At 49.5% G+C, this 27,178-nt stretch overlaps 1 protein-coding gene across 1 annotated transcript in view; it reads left to right on the forward strand.

The window, feature by feature from the left end:
- The first annotated feature begins 23,536 nt into the window (after nt 1-23,536).
- KIAA1210 (KIAA1210 ortholog) overlaps nt 23,537-27,178 on the forward strand; it is a 41,630-nt gene continuing 37,988 nt past the window's right edge. The window contains exon 1 of the mRNA XM_039219827.1: nt 23,537-23,597. Coding sequence (XP_039075758.1) covers nt 23,537-23,597 — 61 coding nt within the window. The remainder of the gene's footprint in view (nt 23,598-27,178) is intronic.

Genomic DNA, 27,178 nt, shown 5'->3' on the forward strand with positions numbered 1-27,178 from the left:
TCCTCACTCTCTCTTACTTTCTTTCCTCTCTCTTTCCTCTCTCTCTCCCTCCCTTCTTCCTCCCTCCTTTCCTTGCTTAGGGTGTATAAATCATTTTCCTTAAGATTGAACAAGAACGGCTTGGACAGGTCAAAAATAGTGTTCAGACTGAGGTGGACATGTTTGCAGCCTTGCTGTTTAAAATCTGCCTCACCCTCCTCCATGTAAGAGGGCACCTGTGGGGATGAGCACTGGGTGTTATATGGAAACCAACTTGACAATAAACGATTTGTTTAAAAAAAAAGATGAAAAACCAAACAAAAAACAAGAAATAAAATCTACCTCGCGTCTGTCTTCTCCCCTCGGTCCCTCCTGCCCTCCTCCCTCCCCTCCCCAGCCTGCAGAATCTAAAATGCCAGAAAGCGACTTATTTACATGGCCTTCCCAAAGCTGTTCAGTGTCCTCCTCTGCCTGCATAAAGGCCTCTGCTAAGTCCTTAGGGCTGTCCCCCCCCACCCCCAGGCACTCACAGCCGTTAGCCCTGCAGGGATACAGCCGGCGTAAGAGCATCTGATAGTTACACCGAGGATACTGTGGGCACGCGAAGCCGGAGGCAGAGGAAAAGGGAGTTAACAGTTCCCAGCCACGTAAGGAACAAGCCCAGCCCTTTTTGGACCTAGTTCAGAAGACAGCGGGAGGCCTCGGAGCAGAAACTTTATCTGGGTTAGTGCATCAGCCCGCAGGCATCAGCGCTGCCCCACCTGCAGCCCCCGCGGCCGCCCCGCCGGCCCGGCCTCTAAGCAACCCTGCGGCTCCAAAGCGCCATGGCCCGGTTCCACGGCTGCCTGAAGACTCCAGAGTAAGTGGCGGGCGCAGTCAGGGCTCCGACCAGGCTCCCGGGAGCCGAGGGTGGCGGAGCCCTCGGGCCGCCGCTGCGGGAGTCCCTAGCCGCCCACAGGACCAGCCGGGGCCGGGGCTCGAACCCGCGGCCTCGCTCCGCCGCCTGGGGGCAGGAGGAGCCGGGCGCAGGTGGGCGTGGGCGCGCGCCCGCAGGCTCCGTCCTCCCGCTCCCGGGGCCTCGCGCGCACCTGCCTCACGAGCCCCAGGAGGCGGGCCGTTTTCCCGGGGCTGTGGCGGCTGTGGCTTCCTTTTCTCGAAAAGGTGAGGAGGCACGCTCCGCTCCGGAGGGAAGCCTTCGCCGAGCGGTAGGGATGGCCGCTGGAATACAGTTAGTCCCCGGGGCCTCCTTCCCTGCGCGGCGTGATGCCACCCTCTCGGGGTGGGGGTGGGGGGGAGGGGGGCGAGGGTCCTTGGTGGCACTCGCCAGCGTGTGTGACACATGGCTCGAGGGTCTGAGAAGGGACAGCTGCACTAGGACGGTGTTTATAAAGCAGGCGGGCTAGGGAGAGGGACGGGGGCGAAGGTTCCAGCTTGCACATGGCAGTAAGCCTAGCCCAAGTCGTCTTAAAATAAAGCGCGGTCTCCCAGTTCTCGGTCGTGGCATCAAGTGCCGAGCCGTTTATTCTCACCACGTGCCCACAGGGGTGTTCTTGGATGTCTTGTGCTCGCGCATTCTGAGCGGTGGCAGCCGGAAGGCGGGCGGTATTAAGCACATGCGATCGGGGCATGGGGTTCATTAGGGGGCGTGTGAGTGTACACGGTTATTTTGCTTTTTTCGTTCATGACGCTGGAGCCTGGAGTCAGAGCCAGAAACTCGCGTCCATCCTTGCGGGTCTCCGACAGCTGAGGGCTGCAGGGGTGCATCTGGCCCCCGCCGCGCTCTCTCCGCTCATGGAGAAGCTCTTCTGTAGACCAGGACTGGCTTAGCCCGTGCCTGCGGGCCCAAAGCGGGGTTCCATGTGATTCTAGCGGAGCTCGATTTGGAGAGCTGGGCGCAGGCGGTTCTGGCATGGAGGTGTGGGTAGACTGACGGCGGCCTTTTGCTGCTGCTTCAAAACTGGCACCCGGCGCCACCCAGGCGGTCAGTGGGTTGAGCCCCTGACTCTTGATGTCATCTCAGGTCGTGATCTCCGGGTTCGTGAATTCGAGCCCCCAGTTGGGCTCTGCGCTGACAGCACGGAGCCTGCTTGGGATTCTCTCTCTCCCTCTCTCTGCCCCTCCCCTGCTTGCTCTCTCACAATCTCTCTCAAAATAAATAAATAAATAACTTTCAAAAAACAAACAAACAAACAAACAACAAACCTGTGGTGAATGGGCCTGGAGTCTTGAAATGTGACCAGCGTCCTTGCAACGATTTCAGAAGCCCTGTGCCAGGGCTCACCTGAGTGGCCATGCCCTCAACCGGTGACCTTGGATAGATGCTGTGGAAATTACGAGGCTTCATCTGTGTAGTTCGCCATAGCACCAGATGACAGAGGTTGGCGTGGTTGCCTTGGGGGAGGCCAGCGAGGGGGAGCCATTCCCGTGAGAGGTGGTAATGGTGATGTTATGGCTCCTAGGTGAGCGCCCAGCCCTTCTTCCCTGGCACCCAGTGCCTGCTTATGTTAGATTCTCCTGCGTGTAGATGAACGAGGGGCCTTCCTCAGGGCTCCTTCCTCCTGATGTCTGCTTTCTGTGGAGGGGATCTGGAGCAGCCTGAGGTCTTCGAAGTGGAAGAGAGACACTCATGGGCCAATGGCCATTCCTGTAGCCACTGTTGAAGGCCTGGGCTCATCAGACCGCTCTTGAAGGCACCCTGTTGACTGAACCAGAATACCCTTGAGAAGCTTGCCTTCTTAGGGAGGGGCTGGCCCAGTGAGCAGCACTTTGTAAGAGGTGGGGCGGGAGGTGTGAGCTCAGGGGGAGAGAATGTAAAGGAAGATGGGAGCAGATGGGGGAACCGGGGCCAGAAATGGGGAGCGCCTAGAGGAAGGAGGAAGGGACCGAAAGAAAGCTCGGCATTTGGATGAGTGGGGAAAACGCCTTAAATTTCGTCTTAGTTTTCCAAATTGGTTGGAAGCTGGATGATACTGGCCTCCCAGCCAGTGGAGCTTTTCCCAGGGCTGCTGGGAGTCAGGGCGATCGCGCTGCTCACTGGCTGCTTCTCCCCCCCCCCCCGCCCCCCCGCCGTAAGCCTTTGCTTGTCTCTCACCTCCCATCCCCCAACCCAACAAGGGGGTGTCCTAGAATCCCAACGTGACCATGTGAGGAGGGCTGCAGCCTTTCAAGGAGCCCCAGTAGGCAGGCTTTGGAAGTTGAAATGCAGGGTGGAAACAGGCTTGGCCAGTGTCCTGTCCAGATCACACCTAGGGTCGCAATTTTACCCATAGGTGTGTACATTTATTTTATGAGTCAGGGTGTTTGAGGTGTTTGGCCACTGGTGGAAATGGGTATATTTGGAGCCATCCGTATCCTTCAAGGCCTTGACTCCGTTCCATTAGTCTCACTAATACCTTGCTCTACTCTACCTGCTAAGGTGCCCGTTTGGGTATTTAAATTCTGAACTGGTTGATAGATACAGTGTTTGCCTAAGGTAACTAGCTATTAAGTCCTGTTATATTTTTTTTAAGTTTTATTTATGTTTAGAGAGAGAGATAGTGCACAAGCAGGGGAAGGGCAGTGATGAGGGGGAGAGAAAGAATCTCAAGCAGGCGGCGCACTGTCAGCACAGAGCCCGATGTGGAGCTTGAACTCATGATCTGTGAGGTCGCAACTGGAGCTGGAATCACGAGTCACACACTTAACCAGCTGGGCGCCCCTAAGTCCTGTTGCTTTTATAGACATCGTATGACAGCAGGTGACAGTAGGGATTTACCCAGGGATCAGTGAAAATGCTTATTGGTAGAGGGGAGAAAATACTAGTAGTCTTGAATTATGTGATGCCATAACTATGTGCCAGTGTAGGAGGAGATGGTGGAAAAGCAGAAGAACATTCCAGAAAAGATCCTGTAATGATGGCTTGGGTGAAAATGTCTTTATTTTAAGGGTGAGGAAGTTGGACCGCAAAGATGTTGAGTGATTCCCCTTGACCAGCACACTGCTGCCCTGTAGTCCAGGGGCCGGCTCCCCTCAGACTGGCCCAACATGTTGGATTACTCCCGACCGTGTGCACGTCCACAGGACTTCAATGCTTTTGCATCCCTCTGATGCTTGGTGGTCATCTCGGGGAGCTTGCCAGGTCCATGGGCCCCTCACATCATACTAGTCGGCTCCTCCTTCTCTAAAACAGGATCTAGGAAGGTGAGGTTTAGCTCTTCGGCAAGAGGAACCTGACACCCGACCAGGGCACGACTATCATAATTGATGGGCCAGCCTGCTCCCCATGGCTGCTGAACTTCCCTGATACCCCCAAAGCACTACAGGCTGCTGTTTGAGACTAGAGGCCACGAATATTGACTTTTTTTTTTTTAAGAGTTCCAGGTGCATGTTCTCAGGGGGCCCATGCATTCCTTCCTTGCCTTCCGTAGGACCTTGGCACCCAGATTCTAGGAGAGGTCTGGCCCTGAAGATCCTTCCGGTAGCTGAGTCTCCCACTGTGTTCCCATTCCACCTGCATCCCATGCTCCTGAATGCAGAGTCTGGCACTGCGTGAGCTTCCAGCTGGGGAAGCCAAGCGTAAGCCAGCAGAAAGCACCAGAAATGTGTGGCCACAGCTGCTCAGGCCCCCAGCTTAGACCTGACTTCCGCTCCTTGCTGGCATTGGCTCCTTGGTCATTAGAGATCGCCGAGGCACCTTGCTGCCTTCTCTTCTTTCCAGGTCTTCTTCTTCTTCTTCTCCTTCTCCTTCTTCTAGAAGAAAGGCTGTTCACTCCAGGTGTCTGGCAAGGGGCCCAGACTGGGTATTGAGTCTTGCTAAGCTGCGTTCACTCTGTGACATCTGCCTGAGACCCTTTCCATTCATGAGAGCCATAGGAGAGCCTTAGAGGCCCTGTCCCAGCCGCCCCCCCCCCACTTCACCCAGGAAAGTTCTTTTCATTTTTTTAAATGTTTATTTGTTATTGAGAGACACAGAGAGATTGAGCATGGAGGGGGAGGGGCAGAGAGAGAGAGGGAGACACAGAATCCGAAGCAGGCTCCAGGCTCTGAGCTGTCTGTCAGCACAGAGCCTTCCGCGGGGCTAGAAATCACAAACCGTGAGATCATGACCTGAGCCAAAGTTGGACGCTCAACCGACTGAGCCACCCAGGCGCCCCTCTTTTCATTTTTTAAGGTTTATTTATTTTGACAGAGAGAGAGAGAGACAGAGACAGAGAGAGAGACATGACAGAGAGAATTGCAAGCAGGTTCCAAGCTGTCAGCACAGAGCCCGACTCAGGGCTCAAACTCACAAACCAGGAGATGACGACCTGAGCTGAAATCAAGGGTTGGATGCTTAATCAGCTGAGCCACCCAGGTGCCTCAGAATTAATTAATTAAGTTAGTTATTATTTTTTGTATATATTTTAAGAAACTTATTTATATATAAAGCGCACCCGGGTGGTTCAGTCGGTTAAGTGTCCCACTTCGGCTCAGGTCCTGATCTCGCGGTTCATGGGTTTGAGCCCCGCGTCGGGCTCTGTGCTGACAGCTCAGAGCCTGGAGCCTGCTTTGGATTCTGTGTCTCCCTCTCTGCCCCTCCCCCACTCACACTCTGTCTTTCTCTCTCAGGAAATAAATAAACAAACATTAAAAATGTTTTTTAAAATAAAATTTATTTGTGTATATTGAGAGAGAGAGAGCACAGGGGAGAGGCAAGGAGAGAAAGAGAAAGAGAGGGAGAGAGAGAGAGGGAAAGAGAGAATCCCAAGCAGGCTCCACACTGTCAGCACAGAGCCTGACTCAGGGCTCAACCTCATGAACTGTGAGATCATGACCTGAGCCGAAATCAAGAGTTGATTCTTAAACCGGTACCCAGAATTAATTATCTTATTTATTTATTTATTTAAAAATTATTTATATGGAGAGAGAGAGAGCATAGAGGAGGGGCAGAGAGAGAGAGAGGGAGAGAAAATCCCAAGCAGGCCCACCCTGTCAGCCTGGAGCCTGACTCAGGGCGCAGACTCACCAACAGTGAGATCATGACCTGAGCCGAAGTTGGACGCTTAACCGACTGAGCCATCCAGGTGCCCCTAAAATTTTTAACTCTAAAAATTCATTAGGAGGAAATGGTTTTGAAAGCTTTTTAAAAAAAAAAAAACTTTTGGAGATTTCTCAGATGTCGTTGGCTGGTTTCATTTGGTCTTTAGTGGCATTTGGAGTGTTCCATTTGCTGTAGGGAGGTTTCATTTCCTTGGGAATATATTCAAAATGTGGAAAGGTATATTATTTCATCAGTAGCCAATTTCAGCATTTTATATGAGGATGTTTATGCCAGTTTCATTTGAATCCTTTGAAAGCCTGTTTTCAGTTGGGCCCACTTAAGCATTTGGGGAATCCTTTCACTAATTTCTCAAGTGGCACAATTTTTTGTTGTTTGTTGTTTCTGGAAATCAGCAGCCAACGTGTAGTATGCAATGTGATTGCTTCTGTCATTTCCTGATTGATTTTTTTTTTTGTTTTAACGTTCTTCTAGGTTTATAAACCAATCCATTTTTTTTCAGAGAGAGAGAGAAAGAGAGATAGCACGAGCGGTGGAGAGGTGCAGAGAGAGAGAGGGAGAGAGAGAATCTTAAGCAAGCTCCAGGCTCAGCACAGAGCCTGACACAGGGCTCGATCCCACAACCCTGGGATCATGACCTGAACAGAAATCAAGAGTCGGATGCTCAACTGACTGAACCCCAACCAATCTATTTTTTAAAATCTTTCCTTTACAAATTCATAGCTATGGTTGGTCGCTAGGAAATTGGAGGAGCTTATCTACAGGACATTATAGTAAATCCCCCGTTGACATCTTCACTCATGTTCTGCTTTAAATGGCTTTCCTCTTTTCATGAAATCTGTAATAGCTGTGAAAACCATCCATTCACTGCAAATTGCTGTAAATCGTGATTCAGTAGGAGAAATGAGGCTGAGTGAAATAGCTTGTTTTCCGAAGGCCACATTACGGTAGCGAAAGATTTGCCATCTGATTACTTCATATGCCTTACTAACCTTAACCCAGAGGCTCCCAGCAGGGACGTGGGGAGTGATTTTGCTCTCTCAGGGGGACATTTGGCCATGTTTGGAGACGCTTTCAGTTGTCACAACTAGGAGAAAGGTGTGCTACTGACATCTAGTGGGTAGAGGCCAGGGATGCCGTTGAACATCCAGCAGTACACCGGAAGAGCCCTCTCCCCCAACAAAGAATTTTCCAGCCCCAAATGTCAGTAGTGTCAAGCTTGAGAAACCCCACCTTAAACTACTAACACTTTACCAAAGTTGTAGGCTGGAGGGGAACACCCTAAGTGTTTATTTAGATCAGCATCATCCAATAGAAGTTCCTGTGGTGATGGAAATTTCTGTGGTGTTCTCTGTCTATTCTGTCTGGTGATGAGAACCACTAGGGCTAGTGTGACTGAGGAACTGAGTTTTGATTTCATTTCATTTATATTTTAAAATGTTTATTTATTTTTGACAGAGAGAGAGAGAGAGAGAGACAAGGCGATTGGGGGAGAGGCAGAGAGAGAGGGAGACACAGAATGCAAAGCAGGCTCCAGGCTCCAAGTTGTCAACACAGAGCCCGATGCGGGGCTTGAACCCACGAACCGCGAGATCATGACCTGAGCCACCCAGGCGCCCCTTATTTTATTTCACTTAAATGAACCTGAAGTTAAATAGCCACATGTGCCGAGTGACTTCCATATTAGACTCAACTTGAGCAGCACTAGTTTAACGGAGCATGGATCCGGGACCAGACAGTCCTAGGCTTGAGTTCATGGACTACACCTTTCTAGCTTTATGGCCTTAAGTCATCCAAGCCTTCTGAGCCTCAGTTTCCTCATCTGTAAAATAGGGGTAATAATGGGACCTACTCCTTGGCAGATTATGAATATGTAATGAAATAATGCAGGAGAAATAAAGCATGTAGCATGGTGCTAGCACAGTAAGCATTTGAAAGATGTTAATTATTGCCAGAGATCTGTGATTGATATAATAATTGTTACCATGTAAATAGGGCTCCAGTAGGGCTTATAAACAAGACCTCCCCTGTGATGCTCTTGAACGGCCACCTCAGAGACAGAGGCCTAACTCTCGGCCCTCATGACATTACCACAGGCAGGCCTCTTTGGGCCTTGGTTTTCTCATCTGTAAAATGGGAATCATAAAAATGATCATTGCAGTAATGCTACTTCCCTGTCTGTGTCACAGAATTGCTGGGAAGGTCAAATGGCTATGGAAGTCGTCTTTTTATTTATTTATTTATTTATTTATTTATTTATTTATTTATTTATTTTGAGAGACAGAGAGAAAGAACAGGGGAGGGGCAGAGAGAGGGAGAGGGAGAGAGAGAGAATCTCAAGCAGGCTCTGAGAGCTGATGTGGGGCTCGAACTCTCAAACTGTGAAATTATGACCGGAGCCGAAACCAACCAAGAGTCGGATGCTTAACCAACGGAGCCACCCAGGCGCCCCGGAAGTGGTCTGAATAGGACAAAGCCCTCTGTTAAGTGTGAGGTTTATGTTAGGAGTCTGCACACACAAGCGCTCTTGTTTAGACTCGGCACAAAATTCCTGCCTCAGTAGAATTGCCTTACATTCAAGATGAGAGTGCCTGACCTGGAGAGGTTGTGTTGGAGAGCAGCGTGCCATTAAGGCCATACACTCGGAGGCTCCGCCATCCAGCATGGTGTCTGCCCTGAGAGGCCCACAAGCTGAAAATGATGGGCGCCATCTAGTGGATCTTTCCACTGGAGTCAGACGTGGGTTGAATCCTAACAATGGACTCATTAGCTGCATGGCCGTTCATGGGCAAGTGAATGCCTTAGCCTGACTGAGCCTTACTTGTCTCATCTGTAAAATGGACCTAATGAGTCCTACCTCACAGCGTTGTCACAAGGATTCAATCAGGTAACCGATAGGCATGTGGGTTGAGTGAACACGAGTTCCCTTGCCACCTAGAGCACCTTTTAACCAATTAATGAGTCACAATCCCATTTCTGCACTGCTCCTCTGGGATGGAAGAGGAAATGAAAGTTTAGGCTGACGACACGAGAAAACTGTTTAGTACTTTCTTAAAGGACTAAAGTCTATTTTTGAGAGAGAGAGAGAGGGAGCAGGGGAGGGGGCAATCCAGCTGGCTTTGCGCTCATGCAGCCCTGGGCCTCAGCCCTCAGTGCACATGGTAATGTTACACAGCGGGCCACCAGGGAGGCTCCTGGAGAGAGTACGGATAACTGCAGGAAGTCTTATCCCTTGCTTTTGGGACACCGATGAAGAACAGGGGACGTGGGTCATTCACACCGTGGGGGTGCTTACTATATGTTACGCCCATGCCAGGAACTTTCTTTGAGTTAGTTCACCAAGTCCCCTGTGAGAGCAGGACTCTTCTCTTTTTTGCACCATGTTTTGATCTCTTGTTAGCACATAGCAGGTGCTCAACAAACAGTTATTAAACGGATGAGTCCTCACAGGTAGCCTATGATGAAGGTAATGCTCTTCAGCCCACTTAACAGAGAAGGACGTTCCAATTCTGAGTAGCTCAGTGACTTGCCCAAGATCATAAGCAAGCAATTGACAAGAGCCAGGATTCAAAGCCCAGTTTGTCCCCCTCCGTAGCCCAACCCTTTTGCAACGGCATTATGCTTCCTCTTCAGAAGGTCAAGGTGCAGATTTCTCTTTCCGCAACAACGGAATGTCTGCTCGGACATTACCGGATCAGAGAATCATTTCACGGGTAAGGAAACTGAGGCACAGAGAAACGCTGACTTGTTCTGGGCCACACAGCTTGTGAAGATCTTCATTGTTTGAGGTTCTGTCCTCAAAAGACTCGGAGCCCGATAGGGAGAGGAGGAGTTTCATCTTTTGGGGCCAAGGCTAAATGGGAAAAAATGAACAAAGGGCTCCATATTGTTAAAGCAACTGACTTGAATTTTTTCTTTTGAAAGGAGAAACATAGAACGTTTTACTCAGCAAATTTGAACATTTGAAGCTGTATTCCTTGTTGCAAACACAAGATTATAACAATAGAGTTCGGTTATCTCCCATAGCGTATAAATGGGAATGGAAACGTGAAGGGACACAAAGGAGAGATACAGGCGTGGGAACATCTAGGTATGGATAAGGAAAGAGCAACAAATGGTAAGCACTGTATTTCAGAAAAGATTGTAACCGAAGATGTGACGAATGTTTGACTCTTCTGTGCCTGTGGCTCCAGAAGCCGATGGTCAAAGACCCAAGACCTTATTTTGTGCAAAAGCCGCCTGTGTTTGCTTCTTCTCACTTGGAGGAAACAGGAAGCTGTCTGGGGTGAAGTAGTTAGCTCTCTGATAGGGATGGATTCCTGATTTGAAAAGATTTAAAAAAATTGGGGGGGGTGCACCTGGGTGGCTCAGTCAGTTGAGCGTCTGACTCTTGGTTTCGGCTCAGGTCATGATCTCATGGCTTCATGGGTTTGAGCCCCGCATCAGGCTCTGGGCTGACAGTGTGGAGCCTGCTTGGGATTCTCTCTCCCTCTCTCTCTGCCCCTCCTCGACTCGCGCTGTCTCTGTCTCTCTCAAAATAAATAAATAGACTTCAAAAACTAAATAAATAAAAATAAATATTTTTCAAAGGCAGGAAATTATGAGTGGGCAGGTTTAAGTCAAATCTCCTGCAACCCTGTGCATTTTTTTTTGCAATTTTTAAAAATTGAAGTATAATTAACATACACTTTTATATTAGCTTCTGGTGATATAATGATATAGTGATTCGACAATTCTATACATTGCTCAGCGCTCATCGTGATAAGTGTGCTCTCAATCCCTTTTATCTATTTCCCTACCCACTGCCCTTCTGGCAACCACCAGTTTGTTCTCTGTATTTAAGAGCCTGATTTTTGTTCGTCTCTTTTGTCTCTTTGTTTATTCTTTTGCTCTGTTCCTTAAATTCCACACATGAGTTGAGTCAAATCGTATGGTATTCGTCTTTCTCTGTATGACTTCTTTCACTTAGCATAATGCCCTCTAGGTCCATCCATGCTACGGTAAATGGCAAGATTTCTTTTTTTATGGCTGAGTACTATTCCATTGTGTATATATGTACCACATCTTCTTTACCCATTCATCTATCAGTGGACGCTTGGATTGCTTCCCTACCTTGGGAATTTAGTATTGTAAATAATGCTGTCATAATCATAGGGGTGTGTATATCTTTTTGAGTTAGCGTTTTCATTTTCTTTGGGCAAATACCCAGTAGTGGAATTACTGGACCATAGGGTAGTTCCGTTTTTATTTTTTAAAGGAAACTCCATACTATTTTCCACAGCGTATGCATTTTTAAAATGGAAAAGATAGCTTAGGTTTCTAAACAGCCTGAAAGTAGCGGAGTTTTCTGAACATGCGGACAGCCTTTGGAAGGGGCCGCTCTGAAGGCTGGTCCTCTGTTGGTCAGCTCAAGCAGGGTTTATAGTGGGCCTCGGCAGAATCTGGTCTCTCTGGATGAACTGGGGGATTTTGATAGATTATCTCAATGAATCATAAAATCCTAGAATGCCCGGGATAAAAGGGATAAAAGGAATCCTCCTAGACTCCAAGTCTAATTGAATTCTTAGTTCTTCGGTGAGGAAACATGCCCAGGGAAGGGACTTGGCGGGCCAAGACCTCACAGCCAATTAATAGTAGAGCTGGGATTTCAACTCTCCAAAAGTTGCTATGGGCCTCACTGGAGGCTCAAGTGTTAGGGATGTTGATTAGAAAAACAAAACACCTTCCTTTGTATGGAAACCAACTTGACAATAAACTATACTAAAAAAAGGAAAGAAAGGAAAGAGGAAAAGTAACTAGAGAAAAGTCTCAAAAGTCTACACATCTAGGTAAACAAAAAATATCAATCATGACTTGAACAGGATATAAATCCTCCAAGTTCCCAGGTACACGTAAAAAGACTTGGGGACTGAAAGAAAGGTGTCTTCGTTCTAAGAGGAACTTATTTTTTGCCTATTAAGATAAAGATAAACCTCTAATTGTTCAAATGCAACAAGGCCTGTTCAAAATCATTTGAGTGTGTGACTGCAATCCAGTCCTTGACAAGACAACAAAAAACTGAAAAGATCTTCAATAAACATCGCTGTTAAGGGGAGAAAACCCCCTACTAGTTAGTGAGCGCTTATTTGTACCGGCCACTGTGCCCTTTTTCACGCGCTGTGTCACTTATTCCTCGGATGCCGGCTGTGTACTTCCAAGCGGAAGACACTCTCAAGGGGACAACCGAGCGGTGCCCATTGGGGTTGGGAGGGTGGGGGGAGGGGGACCGGCTGTCTCCCACCCCCATTTAAGCACTGCTCCTGGGCACTACTCCCAGGGTCCCTTTTTCTTCTAGGCCATTCTGACCGGGGATTGCTGCGCGTTCAGGCTGAAGGAAGCTCGATAGAGTTCTGCTCTCCGGGTCGCCCCTGCCATTCTTCTTCCGCTCCGAGGGGGTTACCCTGCTGGGAAGAGCTCTGTGTGTGTCATTTACTTCTTCCGAGGGGCGGTCCTGTCCCCCTCCCTGCCAGGGAGTGGCGTGGGCTGTGGGAGGGAATGGGCGAGTATGAGAATGCCTTTAGAAAACCCTGCGCGTTGGGATCCCGTCTGCTCCTGCGGCCTGAAGTGAACACAGGAGGAGGCAACCAGCCAATCTCCGTTCTCCCCTTGGCCGTCTGTGCCTTCCTGTCCACCCCCCCCCCCACCCCCCCCCCCCCCCCCCCCCCTAGCTCCAGACCCTCCCTCAGGGGGTCCCTCCTTCTCTGCCCTCTTGATGTCCTGTCTAGAGCGAGGCTCTCACTCTATTTTCACATCAGCTGCTGCCGGGTATCCCCAGTCCTAGAACTTCCGTGCTGAGGCCCGTCAGGATTGCTCTGGCTTCTGGCTTCTTTTCCAGGCACTGGACCAAAGGGGTCTGAGAGTCAGGTGTGACAGCAGACTTGACCCCGAGGCAGAGGGGATGAAAGGGTGCCAGGCGTCGCCCGTGACTCACTGCCCCAAGCACATTGTGGGCCAGAGTCGCCAGGCTCTTCCGGGTCACCCAGGATCCGTGGCTGTCATTTGCCCTCTCTGCCCCCACCCTAACTCACCCAGGCTGACTTTCTAGGAAGTTCCTTAGTGCTTAAGTTGCGAACAGATTTTCTTCCCGGCACATGGCCCATCTCAGGGTAGGTCTCCTCTATCAGGCTTTTCATGATCACCCCGACCTCACAGGGATAGGTCCTTTCTAGTCCCTTTTGCCCCTTTATTTATTTATTTATTTATTTATTTATTTTTAAATGTTTTATTTATTTTTAGGAGAGAGAGAGAAAGAGCGTGAGCAGGGGAGGGTCAGAGAGAGAGGGAGTCACAGACTGAAACAGGCTCCAGGCTCCGAGCTGGCAGTCAGCACAGAGCCCGACGCGGGGCTCAAACCCACGAACCGCGAGATCATGACCTAAGCGAAAGTCGGACGCTTAACCGACTAAACCACCCAGGCGCCCCTGCCCCTTTATTTAAAAAAATTTTTTTAATGTTTTATTTATTTTTGAGACTGAGAGAGAGAGAGAGAGAGAGAGAGAGCATGAGTGGGGGGGGGGGCAGAGGGAAAGGGAGACGCAGGATCCCAAGCAGGCTCTAGGCTCCGAGCTGTCAGCACAGAGCCCGACGTGGGGCTCAAACCCATGAACCGTGAGATCATGACCCGAACTGAAGTTGGACGTTTAACCAACCGAGCCACCCAGGCGCCCCCCCTTTTGCCACTTTAAATGGAGCCACCCATAAAAGCACCCTGTAGAACTTCCCATGGCTGTATGAGTTCAATTTCCCGATCCTTCTACCTGCTCTTTCCCCTTCACTCTTGCCTTCCCTTGTTCTTTTACATCTCGGACTTAGTTCTCTAGCTTTGCTTTGTTGGCCCCCGCCGGACTTGGCTTTGCGACGTGTTTTGGACACCCTTCTCCGGCCTCACCTTGGCACCCTGGAGCACACATCCAAGCAACGCACATTCCGCCTTCCTGGTCCAGGACCCTGGGGGCTACAGACGCCTCCTCCATGTAGTCACTACCCTCGAGATTAGCCTTTGGGTCCTTGTCATAAAATGTCATAAGGGAACACGTGATAGTTTCCGTTCGCCTCCTCACGTTACAAATGGGGAAACTGAGGCCCAGTGAGGAGGTACGACTTTGTGGCAAGGCCACAAAGAGAAACCGTCGGAAGGGCAGAATCAGCCTCCTGATTCATAGTCAACTACCGTTCTCACATTCCTTGCACTGTATTTGTCCTTCGTCACCAGGGAGTGTGTCATTTTAGGTAGCGCTCGTGGGCCCTCGGCTACCTCGGCTCAAATCCTGCCTTCCCCGCGTACTTGCGTGTGACCCTGGGCCGTTCGTCACTCAGCCTTTCAGTCTCCCTCATCCACAGAATGGGGGAAGATCGAGAAGAAATAGTACTTGCCTCCTGGGATTGTTCAGAGAATCACATGAGATGATGTGTGCACATATCATGGCAGGTCTGGGCCCCTAGCAGGTCTGCATAAAGACTCCGGGGGTGGCAAAGAGAGAGAGGTCCTGGGAGAGCCTGTTCTGACTCGGGTGTCTGGTTCAGAGGGGATGATTCCAATGGTGGTGTCTGGGGCCGTGTGGAAAGAGACGGCAATGCCACGGCCAGGGAAAAGGGAGCGATTTGGGGATTGGGGGCTGCAGGGCTGTCTGTGGGGTTAAGGGCTAAGGAAATCTGATGCCTTAGGCTCTCACATATCACCTTGACCGAGAATGGCCAGGGCTCTCAGATTCTCAGACGCGTTTTCATTTCAGGGGACGTGTGCCCCTTGCGGACAGCAGCCTCCGCCATTCTTATCCCCGTTCGGCCCCCCGTTAAGGCGCAGCGTGCTCCGAGACCCCTGTCTCTTGCCTGTCACAACCGGGAGTTCAAAGACTAATTACTGTAACCACGAGGTGAAGCAGAGATTGCCTCCCCCCGCCCCCACCCCGTGGGCTTAAAGGGCCTTAAGATGAAACCAAAAAGCTACAAGTTGTCTTCAAAAAAGGCAGATAGTGCGGCTTGGTGTGGGGGCAACTTCCTGTGGCCTGGTTTTCTTCCTCCTTTATCTCTCCTGTGTCCCCCTCTGGAAAAGGGCTACCGGTACCTCCTCTTCTTGGTGCCTTTCGAATTCGGAGGCCAGGAAGCATCTGTGTCGTAGCGCAGAGAATCCATCCGGCACGCAGAACTCACGCCCCGCACCAGCACAGCCACCCCCTTTGCGCCCTTTGCCTTCTTCCCCTCCTTGGAGATTTTTCACACACACACACACACACACACACACACACACACACACACACACACAAAACAGATGGAATATTGAATGCCAGGAGCTTGGGAAGGACTTGAGCGCGGGCAGAGTTTACGTCCAGAGCTCTTGACACCTAACACACACTCAGCCATGACATCCATCCTCGGGGCCCCTTGACTCAATCCCGGCTCTACAGTGAGCCCCCCAGGGTCCTCATGGTTCCTGCTCCCCTTGCTGGTGCCTTTCTTCATCCTGGCCACCCCAGGGACCCATGCTGTAGACCTGTCCCCTGTGACACTGTGTGATGCATTTCCCATATGTGTGTCGGGACCCAGTTGTGGGCAGGACCCTTCATTATTAAAATGACCCATGAGTCTTTGCAAAAGATGTTAGGGCCTGATAATGACCTGGCTAATTATCCTATTTTTGGGTCCTATCACAGGCCAGTATGTGAGATTCGTTGGGGCAGGGGTGGGTGGGCATTTAACGCTTACCAGATTTTGCCAAGTTGGGAGGGAAGAGTATAGTGGCTGAATCGTGGACTCTGAAATCCTCCGGAACTGGATGGGAGTCCCAGCCCTGTGACTTACTACTACCCGTGCAGCCTTGCACGGATGACCTCACTTCAGCGAGGCTCCATTTCCTCATCTGGGAAATGGGGATGAAAGTAACAGTGCCTACCTCATAGGGTTGTTGTGAGGATTCAATAAATAATGCAGGTGAAACCAGTTTTCACAGCGCTTGCCCGGCACAGAGTAAGGAGTCAGCCATTTCGTTCATTGTATTAACTGTAATGTTGACTGCCCCTGACTGCAAGAACAGAGCCCTCAATCATACCGTATGTGGACTGCCCAGGGGACTCTGCATCAGCTAGGCTTTGAGGCCACTGGAGAGATGGTAGAAAGAGCCTTTTAGGACAGGTTCTTTGCATTTTCAAGCCCCAGAGGATCTAAGGTGTTAGGGGGTGGCATGAGGTGGCTTTTTCTGAGCTTCTACTGGTTTGCTCTGGGCGGGGGGGGGGGGGTGAGGCACGATGGAGGGAAAGGAAAGGCAGACTGGAGGCATGCTAAATATCTTTTATTTTTAACAAATGGTTGTTTACTTTTGGGGGGGGAGGGGCACAGAGAGAAGGAGAGGGAGACAGAATCGACATAGGGCTCGAACCCACAAACCCTGAGATCATGACCAGAGATGAAGGTGGACGTTCTACTGACTGTAAAGGCTCCCCCTTTACAATGGAAGCACTGGAAGAGGAAAAGGCAGCATGAAGGAAGAAGAAGGAAGAAGGGGAGGAAGAAGAGCAGAGGCTGCAGCCAGTGTGGCTCTGGGACAAGGCGGGCCTTTCCCGCTGCTCTCTTCCAGTGGGGGGGTGGGGGTCTCCACAGAAATTGTGGGCAGTCTTCCCGCCAAGATACCTATTCTTTTGAGACTGCCTCCAGTCTCTGGGACAGGGACGTGCTCCTTGGCTGACGATCGGGGTGCAATGAGGTATTCCTGAAATAGGCTTCCCTGTGGTGGGGAAGCAGAAGCTGGCGGGCTTTCATTTTTCTCTGGCCTTCTAGACGGGGAGAAAGGCCCGGGTGACAATTTCTCTAGAGCAAGTGTCTGAGGCAGGAGCCCCCTCGAGCATGATGAGGCATCTGCTTGATGGTTCTGGTGGTCAAATACGTAGGCGTGAGTGTGGCCTATAGAGAGGTGACCCTCTACCGCTCGTATGTCTTCCTGCTGACACCCGCGGGCTTGCAGAAGTCACTGAAGGTGTCATTTCACATCACATGCCACCAAAGGCCATGCGGCAGTTTCTGCTTTGGGCAGACATCCACCCAAGGGCTCTCAGAGCCAGGATAAATGACCATCGAGATTGTTTTCCTCGAGGCACCTGGGTGGCTCGGTCGGTTAAGCATTCGACTCTTGGTTTCCACTCAGGTCATGATCTCACGGTTTGTGAGTTCAAGCCCTGAGTCGGGCTCCACGTTGACAGCAGGGAGCCTGCTTGGGATTCTCTGTCTCCCTCTCTCTCCGCTCCTCCCCTGCTCAAGCTGTCTCTGTCTCTCTCAAAATAAATAAATAAACTTAAAAAAATATATATTGTTTTCCCCTACCCAGGATTCTGGGAGGGCACTCACATCTACTCCTAGGAGCATAAGCAAGCAGGAGGTAAGGAGGGCTGGGGGAAGAGAGAAAGGCTCGTCTCAAGGACTGCTTGCCGAGTTCTGTAGCTCCAAACCTACCCCACGTCTGCCTTCTTCCCCAGAAGGAGCTGAGGCCTGTAGGACTTGTATATGTTTTCTATTGCTGCATAACAAATGACAAGCATGTTCATGTCTTCCACGATGCAAATATATTACCTCTCAGTTTCCGTGAGTCAAGAGCCCAGGCACGGGGTCGCTGAGTCCCCTGCTCAGGGTCTGGGAAGGCTGGTGTATCAGCCACGGCTGGGGGCTCATCTGAGCTTCGAGGTTTTCTTCCAGACTGACCGGTTGTTGGGAGGATTCGGGTTTTTGAGCTCGTAGGGCTGAGGTCCCCACTTTCTGGCTGTCTGTCAACCAAGGATTAGTCTCAGCTACTGGAGGCCACCTGCGACTCCCTGCCATGTGGCCCTCACCACGACATCATTGTTTATTCCTTCAAGGCCAAAAGCAGAGTATCTGCCGTGGCTTCAAATCTCTCTGACTTCCATATCTGACGTCTGAACATGCTTTTAGGAAGAGCTTACCTGATTAGGCCAGACCCACCCACACCCAAGGGGAGGGAATTTATGGGGTATGCACACTAAGGGGTAACAGCAATCTTGGGGGCCATCTTAGAATTCTGCCCACCACAGACTCTATGTAAGAAAAAAATGCATTTCAGCCCTACCAGATTAGTATTTATTTAAAAAAAAAAATGAAGCCAGCTGCGTTCCCCACTCTGGGAAGGGAGCAAAGCTATCAGGCTAAACCTTTTGAATCCTTGAACTGGAACCGAGCTGTAGTTAAAAAATTTCAACAATCAGGGCACCTGGGTGGCTCAGTCAGTTGAGAGTCCGACTTTGAATCACGTCATGATCTCATGGTTTGTAAATTCGAGCCCTGCATCGGGCTCCGTGCTGACAGTTCAGAGCCTGGAGCCTGCTTCGGATTCTGTGTCCCCTCCCCCCCACCCCCCGCCCCTCTCTGCCCTTCCCATGATCATGCTGTCTCTCAATGATAAATAAACATTTAAAAATTTTTAATAAAAATTTTTTAAAAATAAAAATTCAACAACCTTGGAAGACAGGCCTTATTCCCTTGTTGCTCATCTCCCTCCCCCCCCCCCCCCCCCCCCCCCCGCCTAGAGCCCCTGTTCAGCCCTTAAATCAGACAGTCTGAGAAGCGAAAGTCAGCTCTGAGGCCTCAGCATTTTGATGACGACCGATAATGAAGCTCTATATCTCCGCAGGGCCAGGCTTCCCAATGACCGTTATTACGTAACTTTATGCTCCTCGGAAGGGGTTCTGAGAGCCTCTCATATACTGGGTAAAAACTTACATTATTTCCTCTTTCCTCACTCAGCATGCCGGCTCCTTCATGGATTCTGCACACAGGGGATGTTTTATGGAAAGCGTGTCTCATATTGTCCCCATGTGTTTGAAAAAGGACGCCCCTTTTGCCACCGATTTCCTATTCGTCCCTGCAGCCACCCCTCACTCCCCGCTCCTGTGTTCATTCATCCAGGAGGGCATGCAGTGGGCACCTTCGGTGCCCCCGGTGTCAGGAACTGGTGTTCTAGGGCAAGTGGCCTGTGCAGAGCACAGGGTGTGAGAGGACGTGGCGTGGTTGGGGAAGGACTGGGGATGCTGGACGGCAGGGTGTGAGCGGGGGTGGACTTCTGGGACAACGGAAGGGGGCAGGGGACGCCAGATTGCGGAGGGCCTTGAGCGTCAAGAACTTGGCTTTCTTCCTGCGGGCGGCAGGAAGTCGATGAACTAGTTTAAACAGGGGAGGCTCACGATCAGGGTGTTATCTGAGAGCAAACATTGTGACTTTTTTGAAATACCAATGAGGTGGCAGTTTTTGATAAATATCGTAAGTTAAGGTATAAACCAGAGGCCACTCTTTTATGCATATATATTTTTTAAATGGTTATTTTGTTTTTGAGAGAGAGAGAGACAGAGAAAGAGAGAGAGAGAGAGAGAGAGAGCAGGGAAGGGGCAGAGAGAGAGGGAGACACAGAATCGGAAGCAGGCTCCAGGCTCCCAACTGTCAGCACAGAGCCTGCTGCGGGGCTCCAACTCATGCACAGCGAGATCATGACCTGAGCCGAAGTCAGATGCTTAACCAATAGCCACCTAGGGGCCCCCAAAAGGCCACTCTTAAAGAGCCCTGGTATAACTAAGGAACACATTCACTTCAGATTTATATTAGCCATAATGAGACACGTGAGAGAAATACAGGGGTGTTTCCATGAGGAGATATTTGGAAGGCAAAGCTCTGGTTCATAATGTACAGCCAGTGGTGGAGGCTGTAAGGAGAAGGAGGCAGTGTATCTTTTCCTGAAGCTTCCTTTGTGAGGATCAAAGCCTGGCCCAACTGAGTGGGGCTCCATACCCAGGGTTCTCGTGGCCGGGACCCCTAGGAGTGGATTCTCTACACCGAGAACGAGAGGGGCCCAAGCGTGCTTGGATCTGCGTAGGTGAATAACCTAGGAGCGGGGCCCACCTTGCTAAGAGGGAAGGACGAAGCTGGGAGACAAGGAGGTGCCTCTCCCAGGACCAACGTTCCTCTGTCACCTACAGATGCCTCTGCTTGTAAGAAACTTCCGGCCACAGGGGTGCCTGAGTGGCTCAGTCAGTTAAGCATCCGACTTCAGCTCAGGTCATGATCCTATGGTTGGTGAGTTTGAGCCCTGTACTGGGCTCTCTGCTGTTGGCATGGAGCCCACTTTGGATCCTCTGTCCTCCCCTCTCTCTGCCCCTCCCCCACCTGCATGCACACTCTCTCTTTCTCAAAAACAAATAAAAGTTAAAAAAAAAAAGGAAATTTCTGACCCACAAAGATGGCTCTTGCATTACTTCCCCTTCTGTTATTGAATGTAGGCATTCATTTAACAAACCTTTCTTGAGTGCCTTGCTGTGTGCTACGTACCGTTCTAGGGGCTGGGAGACTCTGAAGAACAAAATAAACAAGGTCCCTGACCTTATGGAATTTACATCCCAGTAGAGAAGACAGACAAGAAACAAGTAATACAGAATATAATTTCAGGCGGCACTGAGTGCTATAAAGATGTTAATAAAGGGTCATGTGATGGAGAGAGACAGGAGGCTCTAACCAGGAGGGTCATGGGGGTCCTCTCTGGGAGGTGATGGTTGAGCTAGCCTGAATGCTACAAAGGAGTCAACCGTGCAACCTGTGGGGATAGAGCCCTCCAGGCAAAGGGCGCAGCAGGTGCAAAGATCCTGAGACTGAAAGGGGCTGGGTGTGTTGGGGGATCCGCAAGCAGGCTAGTGAGGTCGCAGCAGAGGGAGTGAGACGGAGGGAGCCAGAATCGATGGTCCCGGGGGGCCTGGGGGTGGGGCCACATCCCATGAGGCCCAGGGTAAGGAGCTGGGAATTTGCTCTGAGTGTGATGGCAAGCCCCTGGGGTGGGGGGAGGTTGAGCAGGGGGCTGATGTGGCCAATGTGGCCACTGTGTGGAGAATAAGAAGGCAAAAATGGACGGAGGGAGACCCGTTGGGTCATTGCAGTAACGCGGCAACAAGCTAACGGCGGTTCAGCCGAGGCAAGAAATGGTTGGATTACAGAAATACATAGAGGGACTCACAGGATTCACTGTCAGATCAGATGTGGCATACGACGGAAAGAGGAATCAGGGGCTTCTAGATTTCAGTCTGTGCATTTGGTTAGTGGCATTTTCTGAGATGGGGAAAACGGGTGGGAGAGGAGTGAGTAGGAGTGAAAGGTTGGAGACGTTCGCTAGGCAGTTGGTTATGAGAATATGGAGTGCAGGGAAGACATCCGGTCTAGAGGTAGAAACTTTGGAGTCCAGTAGATGGTACTTCAACTCGGAACGAGATCACTTAGGAGATGGTAGCCACTAGTCACATGTGACCCTTGAGCACCTGAAATTGGCCAGCTCGAATTGAGATGTGCTGTACATATCAAATGCAAGCCACATTTCAGACTTTGCATGAAAAAGAAAGAACGTAAAACATCCGATTGACATTAGTTTTATAACAATTACATGTGGAGCTGCTAATATTCTGGCTCTATTGAGTTAAATAAAATATGATAGTGTTTGGGTTCTATTGAGTCAAAACTTCAATGTGGCTCCTGGAAGTTGGGACGTTACAGATGTGGTGGGGGGCACCTGGGTGGCTCAGTTGGTTGAGCGTCCGACTTTGGCTCAGGTCATGATTTCGAGCCCCACATCAGGCTGTCTGCTGTCAGCACAGAGCCCTCTTTGAATCCTCTGTCCCCCTCTCTCTGCCCCTTCCCCGCTTTAGCTCTCGCCAAATAAATAAATATTTTTAAAAAGCCCATCTGTGGCTTGCAATTGTGGCTCACGTTAGTGTTTCTATTTAATGGCACTGGTCTAGGGAATGATTGTAGATAAAGAGGGCCAAGGACAAGAGCTTGGGGGAGAGGAAAAAGATCCAGCAAAGGAGATTGAGGACAGCCAATGAGGTAGGAGGAAAATTTGGGGAGTGCGATGTTCAGAAAGGCGAAGCGATAACATTATACAAAAAGTAGGAGTGTCCAATGTTGCAACTGATGGTTGCATTTAGCCCGAGTAGTTTTTGGTAGAGTGGTTTGAAAGCAGATCGGGTTGGAAGCCTGAGAAGAGAGGACCCAGGAGGACAAGGAGTGAAGACGTAAGCATAGTAAATATAGATGAGTTAACTCTTTTAAGTTTTGGTTTAAAGAGAGGTAGAGAAATGGGTGGTGAGGGGAAGAGAATTTCTTTAAAAAAACTTTTTTAATGTTTATTTTTGAGAGGGAGAGAGAGAGCTCAAGCAGGGCAGGGGCAAAGAGAGAGGGGGGACAGAAGATCCGAAGTGAGCTCCACATGCTGACAGCAGAGCCCCCTACATGGGGCTCAAACCCATGAACTGCGAGATCCTGCCCTGAGCCGAAGTCGGATGCTTGACCGGCTGAGCCACCCAGGCGTCCCAGGGAAGAGAATTTCAAATCAAGAGGAGCCATGTGTGTTTTGCTGTGGTTGGTGGATGGGTGTGTTTGGACAGGGAGACAGTTCAGCTGATGGCGGTGCTGTCTTCAAACCCGTGGGATTTGCTTAGGAAAATACACCAGAAAGAACCGGACACAGCTTCAACTCAGGAGTTAGATAAATCGAGTGATTCTATCAGTGCTCTAAGGGATTCAGATGCTGCCAAGATGCCCTCTTTCTTTATTCTCTCTTGGCTTTTGTATTTTTTCTCTTTTGCTGTTGGTGCTTTTTTTCTACCCCAACAGTGTTGGGTTAAGCACAATCCTAGCCTACTGTGGCCCGGTAGTTTGGAAAACAGGCTCCTTTTTTCCACAGACTTCTCCAAAGCCTGGAGATAATTTATTTCCCCAGTGTCTAAATGCCTTCCTTAGTGGAGGGGCGGGGGGGGGGGGCGCCTGCCATGTTTATTAAGAGGGCCCAGGAACTCACCCATGATCTGAATTGCTCCTGGCCTGAGGAATTCTTGCGTCCTCGCTCGGAATATCTGAGGGGACTCTGAATTTCTTCACCGTCGCTCCTCCCATATCTCCAGGGGGAACCTGTGTGTGTGTGTGTGTGTGTGTGTGTGTGTGTGTGATAATTAGTGAGCATTGTATGGGCTTGGGATTAAGTCGTCTTCGGGCAGAATTGTGATATTGGCTCATAGAGTTTGAGTGACTTGAACACAGTCACTACCTTTCAGCCAAAGCCCGACAGGAACACACCTGTCGTTGAACGAGTTCGATTTATTACTCATTGCAGTGAGAGAAAACGCACGCCATGGGAAATCATAGGACTTCTCAGTGAGAGGGTCTGAAGCCATCTTGACACCAGGGCCCTAACAGCCCTCACCGTGGTTTGGAAGCTTTTGCTTTCTAAGGCCTCGGTGTTGCTGATGACCTCTCAGGTTCACCTTAACCTCAGAGCCTATGGGCATCCCTCTCTACTTCTGGAGATGTAACGGGGGGGTTATGGGTGGAGGGCAGGACAGAATGGGCTCTTTCTTTGAATGGTTTAAGGATCTAACTGAGGGATAAGGGATAAGGTAAAATGAGTGTGTCACACACTGGATAGCAGGTGATGATCCTTTGCTTTTTCACTCAATATTTTACTTTAGTGATCCTATTATGGCCGAATCCCTAAGTGAAGCTTCTGGAAGCCTGGAAGTTCTGGAGGCCAGTGATGAGGGTAAGTAGCCCAGTAAAATCTTGCTAACTAGAACTAGCTTTCTTTACTGTGTTGAACTCACCCTAGGGGGAAAAAAATCAAGTCACAGGCAAACAAGTTCATATCAAATTTCTGATAACATTAGACTCAGTTCCCATTTGCTTTGCAGCCTTTTTACCTCTTCTCTTTCGTGTCCAGCTCTGGTATCAGAAGGCTTGTCTGAGGTCCTGCAATCCTCTGTGGGGATAGTTCCCGGATTCTACTTACTAAGGCAGGAGAAATATTTCTGCTTAATCAGGAAAAAAAAAAAATCGGAGCCAACCATGATCTGAGAGATTCAACTGAAGTTTTACTGTAGATAGTATTCCAGATTTAACCAACAGATAAATTTGTAATTTGAGGAGTAAAGAAGAGAATACAGACAAAAGATGCCACCACAGGCTTCTATTGAATAGGACTCCATTTACAAAACTTCTTTTTTTAAAACTTACTAGGATGTACATCCATTCCCTAAACTGTGGGGCCACCTACGAGTGATACGTGACCATGGGTGAATATCACGTAAAGGAGGCAAAGGTCACTAAATGATGAGCTTCACTGACACCCCCCCACCAACACACAAAGGAACCATCAGACATTGAATCTAAAGACAGAACTAAATGTAACAGTTCATTGGGTTGTTTTTCAATTTTTGTTGAGTGTTTTTAGTAGTTGTGGAATGTGGAAGGCTTGGTCTGGAAGAACAGAACGGAGCCCAGTTGTGGCTTTCTCGGGGGCCTGATTTCACGGATGACTTGGAGTGGGGTCTTCGTTTCTGTGTCACTGTTGTTTAGTGGCGGGTCTCAGAGAGAGTAATTAGATACCCCCAAATATTCGATCGATGAATGGATAAATAAATGATTGATAGGCTTCTTCACCAAGACAGCCCCAACGACCAAACCAACTGACCTATCTCTTTGGATATGAGTTAGACGCATGCCTACCGAAGAAGGTGGCAGTGTGGTTCATCTTGATGAGGACTGGAGGTAAGGAATTACCTTTTCTCTGTTCCCAAGATTTTATTGTTTAAACGACCGAACATTTGGGTATGTTTTTTAGAACTGGTCATTGCTAGCCAGAGAATGACATGGCTGTGTGGAGGTTGATGGAAAGAAAGGCTAGTTACAAATGTTTTCTTTCTAGGCAGCAATGCAAGAGAACAAGGTCACCACTGTGCGATGCATTATTTATTTATTTATTTATTTATTTATTTATTTATTTATTTATTTAACGTTTAGTTATTTTTGAGAGAGAGAGAGAGAGAGAGACAGAGCATGAGCAGGGGAAGATCAGAGAGAGAGGGAGACACAGAATCTGAAGCTGTCAGCACAGAGTCCGACGTGGGGCTTGAACTCACAAACTGTGGGATGATGACCTGAGCCGAAATCGGACGCTCAACTGACTGAACCACCCAGGCACCCCTTATTTTTATTTTTAAGAGAGAGGAAGAGAGACAGAGTGCAAGGGGGGGGGGCAGAGAGAGAGGGAGACACGGAATCCGAAATAGGCTCCAGGCTCTGAGCTGTGAGCACAGTTCTGAACCCACAAACCGTGAGATCAAGACCTGAGCCGAAGTCGGATGCTTAATCAACTGAGCCACCCAGGTGCCCTGCGATGCATTTTTAAAGCCCATTAAGTTCAGCCCAGATGGGCTGCCTGTGTGCGTGGTGGATAAGGAAATCTATAACTCGGAAGCAATGGTTTCTTCATTGAAGTTAATGGTATTTTCCTCTCTGGGGGGCAGCAAAACTGCCTTCCGTGGGCTGTTTTCTGGCATGTGACACACTGGCTGACGATGTTGAAAGCTGCTGGCTCTTTGGGAATCCATGGTCCTTGGGCTCGGACAGGGACATCGACGGCTTTGTTCTGGGAGAAGTGCAGACAGCTGTTGGCCGGCAGCTCACTGACCACCACTGGTGGGCCCTGTGGGGGCATGAGCTACCCACTGTAGGGGGCCCTGTGGAAACATTGCTGGATACAAATGCAAGTTTTGACCTCTACCTGCTGCCTGGGTCTATCTACCCTTTGTGCTTCAGCAGCTTTTGAAAATGAGCCTGTGCAGGGCTCGAAAGGCCAATTTATGCACTTAGATATAGGGCCACTGTCTCAGATTTCATAGGGTTGCAAAAAAACATAGCACGTGGACAGTTTCTGGGTTTCTATCTGTTTCCCAGGGCTCATCTCCATACATGGGATCTGATGTGGTGGGGGATGGGGAGGTTTCCTAAGCCCAAACAGGCTGAAGACTTGGTCTTGCAGGGGGTATTGGATGTGTGGCAATGGGTTGCTTTGTAAGGCCGTGTCCAGCTTCCAAGTCCCTGCTCTAGGTCAGTGAGCCACCCCCCCCCATGCATGGCAGTTAGCATCTCTTGGTGCCCCCCCCCCCCCAGCTCTACCAACAAAGCTCTACCACCGCCCTTACTCAGAGCTACCCCACAGGGAGGAATGGAAACATTATTTTCTCTCTAGTACCCGTGGTTGAAAAGAGACGCACATTACTTAAGGTGTTTTGGATCGTCATGGGAAAATAAGTTGTCGTTTTTGCCTGGCAAAAATGGAAAACTGGGGAGAGATTGAAACACATGCATAATTAAATTCTAGCACCAGTTATAGTTCTAAAGTCACTAGACACGCTAATATAGGGGCACAAAAATGTGTTAGTACATCGTTTCGTCCACCCATACAATGATTGTGCCTGGTACATTCAGTTTGGTAGCCTGAAGGCTTTATAGAAGTGTTTTTATTCAATTATTAAGTGTTTCTAGATTGTGGCACAAGTGGAGCTACCAGCCGCCGATTCCTCCTGTCTTTGCTGGCTTATGAAAAGCAGGTTTGCTCTCTTCCCTTCTATTCTGGGATTTTGAAGCGAGAGGGGCAAAATTCACCATGTTTCTAAATACTCTGAGCATAAGGTTGTTCCTCTTTCAGAAAGGCCAGAAGGAGACCGCCGGGCAAGAATCAATTAATCTTATCCCTTCTGAGTGATAAAGGGCAGCGCCTGCAAAGGCTGAAAGGATAGTGGTGTGCTCCTTCCCACTTGGAGGGGACACTGGCCTGTCTGCCCTCACTGGGCAGCAATTATTTAGCCAGTTGGGGCCGGCTCACTCTGGCTCGGGAGACTGTGCACATCTCTTCCCAGATGGTGTGTGGTGCTTCCCCTTGACCGCAGTGTGAGTATTTATAGCAGAGCAATGGGCAGATGCCACAGATAAGGGCATTCCCCGCCCTCCCGGCCCCCAGATCCAGTTGGTAAACCTTTTCCAGCAAAGAACTGATTATAGGAATTCATGTAATGTAGTAATAAGGATTTTACATACAAATTTCACTATTGGATAGATTTTAGAAAACATATGGGGGTGGGGAGATTAAGAGAGGAGGCCAGAGGACAAGCTATTGATCATTTTCGAGCCAGCATCCTCTGTATGGTATGCTCTTCAGCACCCTCGCATTGAACGTTCAATGAGGCCAAGCAACATCGAAAAGAATTCATTACTTAATAGTTATTAAGTAATTTATTATAGAAATTAGTTTAATTGTTTCCGGAAAACTATACAGAAGGAATT

Source organism: Hyaena hyaena, unplaced genomic scaffold (genome assembly GCF_003009895.1).
Source record: "Hyaena hyaena isolate Hyena2069 unplaced genomic scaffold, ASM300989v1 scaffold_840, whole genome shotgun sequence".
NCBI classification, from domain to species: domain Eukaryota; kingdom Metazoa; phylum Chordata; class Mammalia; order Carnivora; family Hyaenidae; genus Hyaena; species Hyaena hyaena.